At 42.8% G+C, this 16,126-nt stretch overlaps 1 protein-coding gene across 1 annotated transcript in view; it reads left to right on the top strand.

Moving 5' to 3' along the window:
• COMMD5 (COMM domain containing 5) overlaps positions 1-15,843 on the top strand; it is a 29,700-nt gene extending 13,857 nt beyond the window's left edge. Inside the window, exons 5-7 of the mRNA XM_077826007.1 lie at positions 5,157-5,252; positions 8,639-8,714; positions 15,583-15,843. Of these exons, the coding sequence (XP_077682133.1) occupies positions 5,157-5,252; positions 8,639-8,714; positions 15,583-15,684 (274 nt within the window). The 3' untranslated portion in view covers positions 15,685-15,843. The remainder of the gene's footprint in view (positions 1-5,156; positions 5,253-8,638; positions 8,715-15,582) is intronic.
• Positions 15,844-16,126: the final 283 nt, after the last annotated feature.

The following is a 16,126-nucleotide window of genomic DNA, read 5'->3' as shown; positions in this document are numbered from 1 at the left end:
AAGGAGCTGAATGAGGAGATATCTGAGCCATTAGCCATTATCTTTGAAAACTCATGGAAGATGGGAGAGATTCCAGAGGACTGGAAAAGGGCAAATATAGTGCCCGTCTATAAAAAGGGGAAAAGGACAACTCCAGGGAATTATAGACTAGTCAGTTTAACTTCAGTACCTGGTAAGATAATGGAGCAAATAATCAAGCAACCATTCCCAGAGAGTAGTTATCAGTAGTTCACAGTCAAGCTGGAAGGGCTTATCGAGTGGAATCCCTCTGGGATGTGTCCTTGGATCCAGTTCTGTTCAATATCTTCTTCAGTGATTTAAATAATGGCATAGAGGGTATACTTACAAAGTTTGCAGATGATACCAAGCTGAGAGGAGTTGCAAGTGCTTTGGAGGATAGGATTGAAATTCAAAACGATCTGAAGAAACGGTCTGTAGTAAATGGGATGAAATTCAATAAGGACAAATGCAAAGTATTCACTTAGGAAGGAACAATCAAATTCCACACATACAGAATGGGAAATGACTGTCCAGGAAGAAGTACTGCGGAAAGGAACGTGGGGGTTATTGTCATTCACAAGCTACATATGAGTCAACAGTGTAATACTATTGCAAAAAAAGCAAACAACATTCTGGGATGTATTAGCAGGAGTGTTGTAAGCAAGACACAAGAAACAATTTTCCATTCTACTCTGTGCTGATAAGGCCTCAGCCAGAGTACTGTGTCCCGTTCTGGGCGCCACATTTCAGGAAAGATATGGACAAATTGGAGAAAGTCCAGAGGAGAACAACAAAAATGATTAAAGGTCTACAAAACATGACCTAGGAGGAAAGATTGAAAAAATTGGGTTTGGTTGGTCTGGAGAAGAGAAGACTGAGATGGGGACATAACAACACTCTTCAAGTACATAAAAGGTTGTCACCAGGAGGAGGGTGAAAAGATGTTCTCCTTAACCTCTGAGGCTAGGACAAGAAGCAATGGGCTTAAATTGCAGCAAGGGAGGTTTAGGTTGGACATTAGTAAAGGCTTCCTGTTAGGGTGGTTAAGCACTGGAATAAATTGTCTCAGAAGACAGGTACCCAATCTCTTCACTGGAGATGTTTAAGAACAGGTTAGACCAGTGGGGGCCGGGCAGGCAGGGAGTCAGGACCCAGACCCTGCCACGCGCAGGGCCAGGCAGTCGGGACCTGGACCCCCACATGCAGGGACAGGCAGCTGGAACCTGGATATTTTTTAGCATACAGCTGTGTACTAATTGGGCTGCGGGTTGACAACCACTGGGTTAGACAAACATCTATCAGGAATGGTCTAGTTATTACTTAGTCCTGCCTTGAGTGCTGGGGTCTGGATTAGATGACCTATTGAGGTCCCTTCCAGTCCTATACTTCTATGATTATTCATCGTCATTAAGCTTTCTATAACTTGCATTGTACAGAGTATATTCATTAGCATGCTTCATTAACAGTCTAACAACGTGTGTCGTGCCGTATGCTGTGCTGTAATTGTTAGAGACTTTCCTAGATCGAGTTCAGTCATCCAGCCGTATTGACTTGAGAATTCAATCCAGGTGATTTGATGACACTCTAGAAGGGTTAATAGATGGTGCTGCACTAGTCAGAATTCGTTTACCTGATCGCTTAGTGGATTAGTGAGCTACACCAAATCAAGGAGGATTAGAGCAGCCTATTTTTCTTCCCCTCTAGGGGGTCCTTTCTCCCAGACGGATCCTCCACCCTTATTTAATCTCTCCCCATATTTATAAACGTCTTGATCTTGCATGTGCTGAGTGCTCCTCACTGAGAGTTGAGGGCACTCAGCCCTGTCAGAATCAAGCCCAGCATTGTTGTTTGATATAATTTTCTCCTTGTTCTTGGTAGTTTTGTTTTACCCCAAGCAAATGGATGAATGAGGCTACAGAAGTTCAAACTATTATTAATTTTCCTTGTTTAGGCTCTTTGCTCAAAGTACAGACTACGTGGGAGCAGGTATACATTTTACTCCTTTCTTCCTTTCTGTAATCGTCTTTCTGAATTACACCATGGTAGATGTAAGAATGCAGAGTTCATAGGCGCCAAGTGAAATGTTGGCGATGGAGAGAGACGTTTGAAGGGAGGGTGGAATGTGCATGAATTATCTATTTTCATCCAGGCCGCTATTGTGTTAGAGAATTTAGCTTTTTTAATTTCAGAAGAGTTAACTCCAGCTGTGATTATCCAATGTAATCTGGCTTCATGTTTGAGAACCAGAACAGAGGGACCTGTAGGACCATGTATCATTTCCATGCGAATCTGCTGCATGAACTAACACCTAATCCTACATTTTCTTAATGAATTATAAATGTATGTATGGTCATTCTAAGTACATGACCACTGGCGTGAGAAGTATTAGATGTTTTGATTCAGAACACATATGAACTACATATCCCAGAGGAATCCATTTCAGAGAAACATTTGACCTCTTATTTTTATAGTTTCCCAGGCATTCTGGCCTATCCACATAATTTTGCATCTTAAAAGACAGTTCCAAAGCTCTACAAAATTAAAAATTGTATTTCTCTTTATATCTCCACAGTTTCAGACACATCAAGCTGTGTAGATAAAGGGAGAAGAGCAGCATGTCTGATAGACACCATCAGATAAACTGCGAGAAATTAAAGCTGCTTTTTGAAAGGGATTACTATAGATTCTCCAACTTTTAATACCTACAATAAACTTAGTACAATTTAATTTTAATCCAGATTACTGTATTGTCAGATCGTTGCTTAGAGTGGGTCCCATGGTTCTGTGTGTCTCACTGATTTGTGTGCTCTTGTTACACAATAGTATTTTCATACATTCCTTTTAGGCAAATGCTGCTATGTCCGGAATTAATTTGTCATTAATTTTGACATTGGTAGTTCGTTCCAGATGCTCTCCTGTGGCAATGCATTTTGCTTAGGGTATTGTGACACATTAATTTAGGTCCCCATGAATATCATTATGTCCCAAGTGTAATGTGGTGCATCCCAGTGTTCCTTCACTCACACTGTTCCCAGACAGTTCTGTGCGAAGCATCGCATGCTGATCGTACGTGGGGTCACTGGTGGATGCGCTTTACCAAAAAAAAAAAAAAAATTTAATTAAAGTGCTTTTGAAGACAAGAGTCTCAGCAGGCGCTGTGAAGACTCTGTGAAGTCAAAAGTGTCTTATGTTTTGTAGTGTAAATAAACTCTTCTTTTCCTATCACCAACGTCCCATTTCTTTTCGCTTTGGCTGCTGTGTTTCTACCATCTTTGCTGTGTTCTCATGCATTGATTTTCCGTTTCCAGCTGCATTTGTATACTGGGTGGAGAGGGTTAAGAAGGTGTTGACTGAAAAAGAAACTACCCTGTAAAGAGAAGTTTATAGCTATCAGTCCAGCACCAAACTAAAGGTCTAAATTTTGTCCACAGAGTTTTTGTGACTTCTAAGTGAGAGTCTGAGGCTAAGTCTCGTCACACTTGTTTGCACTGTGGACCTTTAACACCAACCATCCCAACCTAGAAAATGGAAAAATACTTCTCATTCCACCTCTCCCCCCAAGAGCCTACTGCCTAATTGAAGTGTCTTCCACTGACTGACATTAGCATGTACAAAGGCAAGAAATTGCAGCGTGGATATTTTTGAGGAGATCTTCCTGCAAACGATACCCTGTAGCAGCTTGCCATTGAGGGGAAGGCATGCTTACAATGTTTAATCCTGTCAGGATTCTGCTAATGCCCATTTCTAGGCTCTGACTCCTCATAGTCGCACCCAGCTGGGTTGACCTATTTCTTATCCATGGGCTGACTATGGGCAAGAGCCAGATGATCTATTTCCTCTGCTCATGTTTTTGTCCACACTACCAGGGATGCCTCTCAGTTCTGAAAATAACCTGTGGTTTTTTTGTTTGTTTTTTGCCTTTGCTCTACACAAGAACATCATACTACCTTAGGCTGTCAATGTTACACACCTTTGTCTAACTGCTAATTTCTCTGGACAAATTATAAGCAGACACCAAGCAAACCGTACGCCTGGATCTGAGTAGAGATAGCCATTAGACTATCAAGCGAATGTATCCTTGTTTGTGAAAAGAGGACTCTCTTCTGAAATAAAGTATGTAATTAGATTATGTGAAGCATCATCCAGCCCTTGGTTGGAGTAGCTTTGAAATGTACCATAAATAACTTACCCTGGCACAAGAAGCTTAGTCCAAAAAAAAAAAAAGGGTGAGTAACACAAAGTTCAGACTGTCTCCCCAGCAGACCTCTGGAGACAGTTTTATGAGTACACCTAAAAATGGATGCTTGTTGTGTCTTTGTATCAGATTTGGCTTGTTTACTTACCCTGAGTTTAAGATGCTATTAAAATTTTAAAGACTGCCAGGCATCTGAAGTTTAATCAGCATCAACTGCATTTTCTCATAGAAATACACAGCATGTGTGACTCTTGCTACAAAATATGATGTGTAAGAAGCCAAAACTTTCATTTATTAGACTAGACAAAATCATAAAAGTCATGCCGGGGCTTGCTGTGACTGAGCATTACATAAGGAACTCTGATCCAATCCACTTTACCTACTCTAACAAGGACCCAGAGATGACATTTTACTGCATGCTTCAGACTGCTCCCTGATGTGAACATCAGGTGTGCTCTGCTGCAGCAGTGCTGTATGTGTTTGCTATGGGGAGGGCAGTTGGGGAGAAGAGTGTTGGCACATCTTAATTTCTGTGTTTAAACCCTCTTTTTCCTTTCTTATTTGCTAGTGCTGGCCTCACATGGAGATAAAGATATATTATTGGCAGAGGGACCCTAGTTGTTAATAGTGCATCACTGACATATATTACTTTGATTTCAATTTCAGCACTCAGGTCTCTACCATAACCCTTTGACAGATCATTACTGTGACCCCCGTTTACTGAAATTACCCACAGTAGTTCGATAAATTATCTGTTGAAAAGTGCAGCAAAAGGCAAGAAGTGTGTGTGTAGTTGAGCACAAGATGCAGCACCTTTACAAAACCTTGATTTGTTCAGACTGCTCTGAATGATGCTAGCCGCAGAGGGGAAATTTGTTCGTACTGAGAGAGATTTTTTTCCCTTTAGATTTTTGCCTTGCACATATGCTTCATAATTTCCCTTCCCTGGTTTATCTTCCAGGCGTCCTGTTGTTGAAGCCACAACTATGAAACAAGGAAATAAGCTGCCAAGTGTTAATGACATTAAGTGGAGAGTGGATGTGGCTATATCCACAAGGTAAGGAATAAAAGCCTGCGGGACCAGTGAAAGGGTTTTCCAACTCTAAACTCTAATTGCAGTGCCACTTCTCAATGCTAAAATATATCTCATTGTGAGATTTGCATGCAGTGTTAAACAGTACGGTATGGAGATAACCTTGAGTAACACACAAATCAGATTATATACAGGGCTACTGTTACATAAAATCAGTCTGTTGGAAATGCTTGCATCATTTGTTAAGACAGTTCATGCATTTTTATGCCTTCTGTTGTTTGTTTAGATTTCTAAAATATGCGTGCTAGAAGCTCCCCTCCCTGTATCTGTATGAAGCTCTGTGACATATTCAATATTCCAATATTTTAAAATGCACAATAATAAATTTAATTAGTGCCCTTCCAGTGGCCATAATTGTAACCCAATCCAGTCCCACTATGTAGTAACACCATATAACAGCTAACCACATCCCGTCCCCTCCCCAAACACCACAAAGGAAGATGAGCTTTGTAGCCTGTGGAGAAGGTGGATAAAGCTGGACTCTGGCAGGCCAAGCATGGAAGTAAAAGGAAACTTCCCTTTTCTTTTGTATCAGAGGAGTTCCATTTCTAGTGCCTCCCCTGACTGCACCTGTGTTTGTATGGTCCAAGGGGAGAGGCAGTCCCTTGGGTAACCTGGGCCTTAAAACCCAAGACTGCCACCTTGACTTTCATCTGGAAGCCCACAGGCAACCTGTGCAGCTCTTGGAGCAGCAGCGCTGTGAGCTCCAGCATATACTATATATATACTGTAAGCAGGCCACCACATTTGGAACTAGCTGCAGTTTCTAAGTGGTGTCAGGGTGTAGCCCTGAGTAGAGTGCAGTACAACAGTCTTTATCGCAAAGTGACAAAGGCATGGGTCAGTACACATTTGAAACCAAAGAGGACACTCCCCTTACCAAGCAGATGGGAAAAAATGCTCTTGCACACAGTTACTACCTGCGTCTCCAACAATAGTCTAAACTGCACCCCTGATTTACAGATCATGGCCCCACACACGTTGCAGCTGAGATAACTCCAGCCAGTTCACTTGGCTGCTTCCCCAACTTTCTAACATTGTCTCTGTCTCACCTGGACTGAGCCTCGGTCAGCCTTCGAACCCCAGTCTCCTTTAGATGTCTGGTTATCCTTTCAGATCCATTGGTAGGATCAACTGTAATTGAGAAGAGTGGCGCTGAATATCATCTGCTCACTCCAGACACAGCAGCTCTTGTCTCCTTACTAAGCCTCCTTGCAGCCTAATTTACACATTGACTAAGAGAGACAACAGAGCAGAACCTTTGCAGTACCCTACATGAGAGAGCTCTTGGGGGGATAAACAATCATCCATAATTACCCCTTGGGACCACTTTTCTGAATAGGAGTGAATCCATTTCAGAATAGTTCTGTCTACTCCTGCTAGGGATCTCACAGCCTTGTGAACAGCCATTTATGATCAGCCACGCCAAAGTCACATCTTACACTAGCCACGTAGATACATTGTCTTTGGGCAGAGCCAGGAAGAAAGAGTGACCAGTACTGCTCATGCAATTTCTGTCCCTCAGACCTGGTCTGAACCGAGATTGACCAGGTTGAAGGTAATATGGAGTGCTGACTCTGGTGTAACTGCTTGGCCATCTTTCCCAAAAGAGGAAATCTTCTAGGTAATCTTTCCCAAAAGAGGCAGATGCAATGTGAGTCAGTAGCTGAGATTGTTGGGCTCAAGATAATTTCTTTAGTAGTGGACCCACCAGTGCATCCCTGAGAAGTTGTCTCCTTACCTTCAGTCAAAGAGACGCTGGCATAACACCAACAGTGGCCATGGTGTCTCACTGCCGTCCTTTACCAACCAAGAGGCCCATGGATCTGGTGCACTGTGGCGACCCAAAATGGGCAATACTGGCCAAAACTTAGCCAAAGAAGACACAGCATTTGTCTGCTTGAGACATTACCCTGCACCCACAGATGCAGCAAACTATTGGAAGCCAAGCAACTTTTGACTATTAGCTGTGCAGCCAACTCAGAGCGCGGAGGATGTTGGGCACTCGCCATTGACTGAACTGAATTATACAAAGCAGATAGGGTAGTTACAACTAAGGAGTGCCCTGAGGTGTGTTCTAAAGCAGTGGGTCGCAACCAGGGGGCTGCAAGCAAGTTTCAGGGGGTCCCCAAGCAGGGCCAGCATTAGATTCGCTGGGGCCTAGGGCAGAAAGCCAAAGCCCCACCACATGGGGCTGAAGCCTGGGGCTCTGAGCCCTGCCTTGTGAGGCTGCAGCCAAAGCCTGAGCAACTTAGCTTCATGGAGGGCCCTGTTGCATGGAGCACCAGGCAGTTGCCCTGCTTGCCACCCCCTAACACCAGCCCTGGCTTTTATATGCAGAGAGACAGTTGTTGTGGCACAGGTGGGTCATGGAGTTTTTATAGCATGTTGCGGGGGCCTCAGAAAGAAAAAGATTGAGACCCCCTGTTCTAAAGAGTTTCACTCAGATGCCACTACACTGCAAATTCTTTCTCTAAGATAGAGCAAAGCATGCAGATAAATAACCTTAGCCTCAATGGCTCGAGGGCCCCATAATAGCTTCACCATTCCTTCCAAACAACTCAGGAACAGTATGTCTTCCACTTTCTGTATTCTTCCCTTTTATTTTCCTTTCCAGTCACCCTGCCACTCCCCGCCCCCTCAGAAATTCTTGTTTGTCATCTGGCCATCGCCTCTGCTGAAGAGATGAGGAAGCAGAGTGATCCCAGGCTTGCAGCTCTGATGCTTGTCAGTACCTGACCTGGCTTTGGCAACATCCGCTGGTGCAGGCAGCACAGGGATGACTCATTTCCCACTCCTCTGGTCACCAAATAGACTCTGGAACAAAATAGCAAGCCACAAACTTAGCACAGTCTCCAGGAGAGCTTGATTCCCCAGCTGGGGCTGCAGTTTAGAGCAGAAGAGGAATGGAAGGGTTTAGGGCACTGTTGTTTAGTGGTGCTTGACATAAGATACATAGGAAGATGGTCTGTGTTCTTTTTTGCTAACAGTATTTGGGCGATTTTCATCCCTATTGTATCTCTGTAGAAATCAGTGGAATTACACCAGGGTTGACTTTGGCTTATTATCTGTCATGATTACAAGTTTGAATACATTTCCTTTTAAATATAAAAGCTCCTTTTTTAGTCTGCTACCTCATTATGAAAGTGAATTTGATAGGGTTCTGTTAATTTGTGTTCCTCTGAATTTCCTACCCAGCCAAATGTGAATGCTTGATTGAAATGTTTGGAAATGATTCATGTGAGCTCTATGGGACCTCTCTCGGACACCGGAAAGGGTTAACTTATAATGCTATATTATAGCATTGCAAATGTGTACTATTTTAATACTAATCATGTAAATAATTTCAGTTCATTGGCCCGTGCATTGCAACCGTCCATTTTAATGCTGCTGAAGCTTTCGGATGGGACAGCTCATCGCTTTGAAGTAAGTCTTTATTCTACTAGATAAAGAGAGAGATCCACTTTACGTTCCTTTTAGAAAGTTAAATTGCTATTAAAAAGGTTAAAGCCTTCATGGACAATTCATTGTTTTTCTTTAGTATATTCTGATTTCTGTGCAGCCACACACAGTATATTACAAAACTCCAGCCAAAATGATTTCTTATCTTCTTCTTGGGCATGCGAAACTCAAACAGCTTAATGGGACTAAATCGGGGGGCCCAGGTAATCTTCATCCAAGAATATTAAAGGAATTGGCCCATGAAATTGCAAGCCCATTAATTGGCCCATGAAATTGCAAGCCCATTAGCAAGAATTTTTAATGAATCTGTAAACTCAGGGGTTGTACCATATGATTGGAGAATTGCTAACATAGTTCCTATTTCTAAGAAAGGGGGAAAAAAGTGATCCGGGTAACTATAGACCTGTTTGACAGCTGTAGTATGCAAGGTCTTGGAAAAAATTTTGAAGGAGAAGGTAGTTAAGGACATTGAAGTCAATGGTAAATGGGACAAAATACAACATGGTTTTACAAAAGGTAGATCGTGCCAAACCAACCTGATCTCCTTCTTTGAGAAAGTAACAGATTTTTTAGACAAAGGAAACGCAGTGGATCTAATTTACCTAGATTTCAGTAAGGCATTTGATACCGTGCCACATGGGGAATTATTAGTTAAATTGGATAAGATGGGGATCAATAGGAAAATTGAAAGGTGGATAAGGAATTGGTTAAAGGGGAGACTACAATGGGTCCTACTGAACGGTGAACTGTCAGGCTCGAGGGAGGTTACTAGTGGATTTCCTCAAGAGTCGGTTTCGGGACCAATCTTATTTAATCTTTTTATTACTGACATCGGCACAAAAAGTGGGAGTGTGCTAATAAAGTTTGCGGATGATACAAAGCTGGGAGGTATTGCCAATTTAGAGAAGGACAGGGATATCCTACAGGAGGATCTGGATGACCTTGTAACCTGGAGTAATAGTAATAGGATGATATTTAATAGTGAGAAGTGTAAGGTCATGCATTTAGGGATTAATAACAAGAATTTTAGTTATAAGCTGGTGACGCATCAATTAGAAGTAACGGAGGAGGAGAAGGACCTTGGAGTATTGGTTGATCATAGGATGACTATGAGCCGCCACTGTGATATGGCCGTGAAAAAAGTTAATGCGGTCTTGGGATGCATCAGGAGAGGTATTTCCAGTAGGGATAAGGAGGTTTTAGTACCGTTATACAAAGCATTGGTGAGACCTCACCTGGAATACTGTGTGCAGTTCTGGTTTCCCATGTTTAAGAAGGATGAATTCAAACTGGAACAGGTACAGAGAAGGGCTACTAGGATGATCCGAGGAATGGAAAACTTGTCTTATGAAAGGAGACTCAAGGAGCTTGGCTTGTTTAGCCTAACTAAAAGAAGGTTGAGGGGAGATATGATTGCTCTCTATAAATATATCAGAGGGATAAATACCAGAGTGGGAGAGGAATTATTTAAGCTCAGTACCAATGTGGACACAAGAACAAATAGATATAAACTGGTCATTGAGAAGTTTAGACTTGAAATTAGATGAAGGTTTCTAACCATCAGAGGAGTGAATTTTTGAAATAGTCTTCCAAGGGAAGCAGTGGGGGAAAAAGATCTATCTGGCTTTAAGATTAAACTCGATAAGTTTATGGAGGAGATGGTATGATGGGATAACATGGTTTTGGTAATTAAATATTCATGGTAAATAGGCCCGATGGGATATTAGATGGTGTGGGATCTGAGTTACCCAGGAAAGAATTTTCTGTAATATCTGGCTGGTGAATCTTGCCCATATGCTCAGAGTTTATCTGATAGCCATATTTGGGGTCGGGAAGGAATTTTCCTCCAGGGCAGATTGGAAGAGGCCCTGGAGGTTTTTCGCCTTCCTCTGTAGCATGGGGCACGGGTCACTTGCTGGAGGATTCTCTGCTCCTTGAAGTCTTTAAACCACGATTTGAGGACTTCAATAGCTCAGACATAGGTGAGAGGTTTTTCGCAGGAGTGGTGGGTGAAATTCTGTGGCCTGCGTTGTGCAGGAGGTCAGACTAGATGATCATAACAGTCCCTTCTGACCTAAATATTTATGAATCTGTTTTGTTGAAACTTTGGTTTCCAAAGAAATAGTAATCACTCCGAAGTAGTATTGCATAATTTCTGATGATTAACCCTTTTTATAGTTTTATTATTGACTTTAATCTTAAAATAAGACAATGTTTTTTGATGGCTGGGAAGTTACTGAAGCAATTTATGAAATGCTAGATGCCCCACTAAGCCTGTTACTTTTGCCACAGAAGATAATTATCAGGTATCTTTACTCACTTTCTCTTTAATACACATCCTGCTTCTAGAAAGAGAGCAGAAAACTTTGGTGCCTTTTTTACTTCCAATTAAGCAAGGGCATTCTTTGTGTCATTGTACATAATGCCTTCCCAGAAAATGGCATGAACTTGTCTGTACTTTTGACTTTTGTAATAGAATGCTGCACTCTATAAATAACGCTGTGTGCATGAGTAGTTCACCTGTTAGTGCTTTTGGCTTCAATTCATACATTAGTTATCTGGTGGTTATGCGCCAGGTATTGGATTAAATGGTTGGCTTCACAACCTTTACTGTGTTTAACGTGGAAAACTGTTTCACAGAAAGACTTAACATAAAGCTGCTTGGAAAGGCCTGACGGTGATTTGCTACATTGTGAAGTCTTTAAGATGCCATATGACAAAAGATGAAATTCACCCCTGTGCAGAGGCCAGCTCCTGAGACTTAAGTGGTGCATAGGCTTTGTGCTAAACTTCTGCACAGGAGTGAATTTCACCCTACCCAAACAAATGAGCACAACTGAAAATTACAAATATTTTCAAAAATCTATTGGAAAATCAGTTCCTCCTTCCCTTAACTGCCAGGATTGGGTTCGGGGTTCCATGTTTTTCTTCCCAGAGGGGACATCAGACACCAAAAGGGCAGTCAGCAATGCAACTCTGCACCTTTTTAAAGGTGGAGCCGTCCTGTGAAGGAGATCTGCTGCTGCGTCTCCCCTAGTGCATGCAAATCACCATGCACAAGCAGCATATCTCATTCTGAATCCTAACCCACCTGCCACATAGATCTGGGTGCTGCAGAACTGGCTGTGAGCAGGATTTCTACATGTTAGAGCCCCTCTAATAGATCTGGAGGTAAATCTGTCTTCTGGTTCAAAGTGCCTTATTCAGGCAGGCAAACATTCTCCACTTCTGAAGTTTCCTTCATGCCCAAACATGCACACACAGTGACCTGCTAGCTCAGGCATGTTTGTGTTTGGACTGGAAGACCAAGATAATTAATCCAAAGGATTGTTCCACAATGAATAGTACTTTAAAATTATTCTGTTGCGCACACACAAAAGTTATATTCCCTCTGGTCTGCTGACCCTTCTGTCTCAAGCCATGTTTGCCGGAGCTGAGTGGTTAAATAAAGAAGGGGGGACTGCAACATTTTGAGGCACATTGCTTGCCTGTCGTTTAAGTGAAAAAAAAACGCTTTTACTACTCAGCTGCATGAGAGAGTCACAATCAGGTGCTGAATTCCTCTCACTTCACTGGTGGTCCATGCTATGCTTAGCAAACGTGTGATAGGAGTCTCATGTTGTGGAAGGAACATTTTAGTCTCACAAGGGGTCTGGCAGCATTAATAGATCACTGCCCCCATTTGGCTCCTTGGGGTTTGCAGTGGTAAAGATAAATCCATTAGATTTGTTTCTTCATGCTGAAAAATGAGTGTCTTCCAAGTGAAATGAGGAATATGGGTGCAATTTTTACATGAACCCATGCACAAGAGGCATTCCATTTCTGTAACCATGTAAGCTCTGTAATGTAGCAATAGCCTCAGCCTCATTAATAATCTGCTTGGCTAGCCTTTGCTTTAAGACCTTGACATTAGCAGACATATTATGCATTTGTCCATCTATTTTCCAATTGTAATCACATCTGAGGCTGTTACTGTACATCAGTTATTCCTGTGGTTTTCAACCTGTGGGCCGTAGACCCCTGGGGGTCCACAGACTGTCTAAGATTTCCAAAGGGGTCTGCACCTCCACTGGAAATATTTTAGGGGTCCACAAATGAAAAAAGGTTGAAAACCATTGAGTTATTCTATCTAAGGGCATCACTTCGCTAGTGAATGTCATGTGAGAATATGACTGTGAATAGTCAAATTCGTGAACGATGCTAACCATGACTTTGAGACAAGGATAAGTCATCTCCGTCATGTCAGCTAGCCATGGTTAAACCCTACCCGGATCAAGGTTTAATCATCATGGGGCTGACATGATGCTGAACATGCATCCTCCTTATGTACACCAACTACAAAATCATGGTCTGCATCCTATAAGCTAATTGGTCTCCTCGCAGCAATGTTCTAACACAATGCCATTTTGTAGCGAAGATAAAGTGTAAGGAGTATATTATCCATACCACCTAATATACCCCTGTACTTCAATTAATCAGGGACTCAAGGTCCCTTTGTTTTAGCTAGACCAAATGCCCATTTGAAGATCCACTGGGGCCTGCAGAAATGTGCACAGGCTGCAAGAATCCTTATTTGGAGCATGGAAGCATCTGGGTAACTCCTCCTAGTGCATTTCAGCCAGGATAAGTCGTCACTTCTGCAGCTTATCTCTAATCCAGCCCATGGATCTGATGAGCGGATTTTGCCCCTGGTCGTTAGGATGCTAACCAGTAGGGAACAAAGAAACCTCAGCTTGGAAGATAACTCGAAGGCGAAACTGGTTCTCACATATTTTATTGTATTTTGTCAATCAGCATAAACATCCTGTTAAGTGACTGGGATCATAAAACTTTGTTTAACCTTCTTATTCACCTCCAGAAGAAGGGGGGTGGGGATAGGAATACAGCCAGCGTGCTGGTTTTAATGTTATCTGAATGTGCATTTTGCATAAAGTCATGCGGCCACATTTTTTCGTAACTGCCTTAACAGTGCACCATTGTCCTGTAATCGCATTGTTATACCTGAGGCATCATCTCCCATAACTACTTTCCCATTTACAGAGCATGAATAGACTCAGAGTTTTTTTTAACTCCAGTACTTATCCAAACAGTTCAAAACGTTCTGGCTGTGACTGACCTGCAAAATGTAAATTATTTTAAAAAAGAACAACTTGTTTTTAAATATATTTGATGTTCTGAAACCACCATCTTGCGTCTAAAAATAAAAAAGTCTCCTCGTTTGAGCAGACTGGAGGCCAGCGTCGGATTCAGTTTAGGTGGGTTTTTCCACCTTTTCCTGTGCTGCTGTAAAGTTACAGAAGAGAGTCTAGTGCAGGGGTGAGCTAACTGCAGGCCGGATCTGGCCTGCCAGCCATTTTAATCTGGCCCTTGAGCAGAGCAGGGTCTGGGACTTTCCTTGCACCGGTGCTCCAGGCGGGGAGCAGGGTTGGGGGCCGCACCATGTGGCTCCCGGAAGCAGCGGCATGGCCCCACTCCGGCTCCTCCACGTAGGGGCAGCCAGGGGGCTCTGCTCTGCCTACTGCCCCTACCCCAAACACCGCCCCTGCAACTCCCATTGGCCCACACCCCCAGCCGGAGCCTGCACCCCTTCCCACACCCGTGCCCCAGCCCTGATCCTCCTCCCACCCTCTGAATCCCCGCGCCCCAGCCCAGAGCACCCTCCCACACCCCAGACTCCTCATTCCCAGCCTGCACCCCCAGCCAGAGCCCATACCCCACTCCCCAGCCTGGAGCCCTCTCCCGCACCCTGAACTCCTTGTTTCTGGCCCCACCCTGGAGCCCGCACCTCCAACCAGAGCTCTCACCCCCTCCTGCACCCCAACCCCAATTTTGTGAGCATTCATGGCCCGCCATACAATTTCTATTAACAGATGTGGCCCTTGGGCCAAAAAGTTTGCCCACCCCTGGTCTAGTGGGCACTTAAAAACCAGCGCAACTCAGAACCACCAAAGCTTCCTTGTCTTGAAGAGTCCCAAAGGCATTTTATAATCTGCAGAGGTGCAACAAACTCCTTGCCTGCATCTGTATTAGATATAGTGCAAAGTGCCATGTAACTTACTAAATCATGATTGGTTGATCCTGTGTGGCCTCAAAAAAGATACACTAGAATTGGGAAAGTGGCAGAGAAGGGCAACAAAAATGATGAGGGGGTGGAACAGCTTCCATGTGAGGAGATTAAAAAGACTGGGAAAAGAGACGACTAAGGGGGGTTGACAGAGGTCTGTAAAATCATGACGGATGTGGAGAAAGTGAATAGGGAAGTGTTATTTCCCCTTCACATGACACATGAACCAGGCATCACCCCATGAAATGAATAGGCAGCAGGTTTAAAACAAACAGAAGGAAGTATTTCTTCACACAACACACAAACTGTGAAACCTGTTGCCAAGGGATGTTGTGAAGGCCAAAAGTATAACTGGATTCAAAAAAGAATTAGGTAAGTTCACGGAGGTTAGGTCCATCAGTGGTTATTAGCCAAGATGGTCAGGGATGCAACCCCATGCCTTTGGTGTCCCTAAACCTCTGACTGCTACAAGCTGGGGCTGGACCACAGGGGATGGATCACTTGATAAATCGCCTTGTTCTGTTCAGTCCCTCTGAAGCACCTGGCACCGGCCACTCGGAAGACAGATACTGAGCTAGATAGACCACTGGTCTGACTTACTGTGGTCATTCTTATGTTATTACCTAGCATTTTGTTAGCCTCTGATCTTTTGCTTAAAATCTATAAAACCTGTCTGAACCTATATGGGCCTGATGTTCTCGAATGTTTTCTGTCTGCATGGGTATATTAGCCAGATGAGTCATAATTCTAATGAATCTTATGTTTCAGGTGCCAGTTGTAAAGTTTCAAGAATTAAGGTACAATGTTGCCCTGATATTGAAGGAAATGAATGATCTGGAGAAAAGAAGCATTCTGAAAATCCAGGACTGAACACTTCCAAACAGCAAATTAATAGAACCACTTGGAAAACCTGAAAGAGAATTGTGAAATGCAAAATAAAGATCCAGAACCATTTTGCATGTATCAGTATTGTAACATAACATTTCTAACATCTGCTGTAAATATTTTTCAATTAAAGTGTTAAAAGCCTCTGCTGTTTTCTCAAACTTATTTTCTCCTAAGAAATATACTTATGAACATGGTATAATCCACTGTTTGTGAGCGCTTCTGTATGATTCATCAAAACATTTTTAAAATAACTGTCCTAATAGATGTAAGAACCATTGCTTCATGATAATGATTCATCTCTAATTATTTTAGAAAGCTTGCTACCGAAAGCCCCTTCACTATGTAACATAAAAAAACTTTGCAATGCTTGAAATTAAAAAAACTCTCTGTAAACAGCATGACAAATGTAGGAAATTGAGCAAGT

The sequence above is a fragment of the Eretmochelys imbricata genome, chromosome 9 (genome assembly GCF_965152235.1).
Source record: "Eretmochelys imbricata isolate rEreImb1 chromosome 9, rEreImb1.hap1, whole genome shotgun sequence".
Classification (NCBI taxonomy): Eukaryota; Metazoa; Chordata; order Testudines; family Cheloniidae; genus Eretmochelys; species Eretmochelys imbricata.
This window is presented reverse-complemented; position numbering and strand designations above follow the sequence as displayed.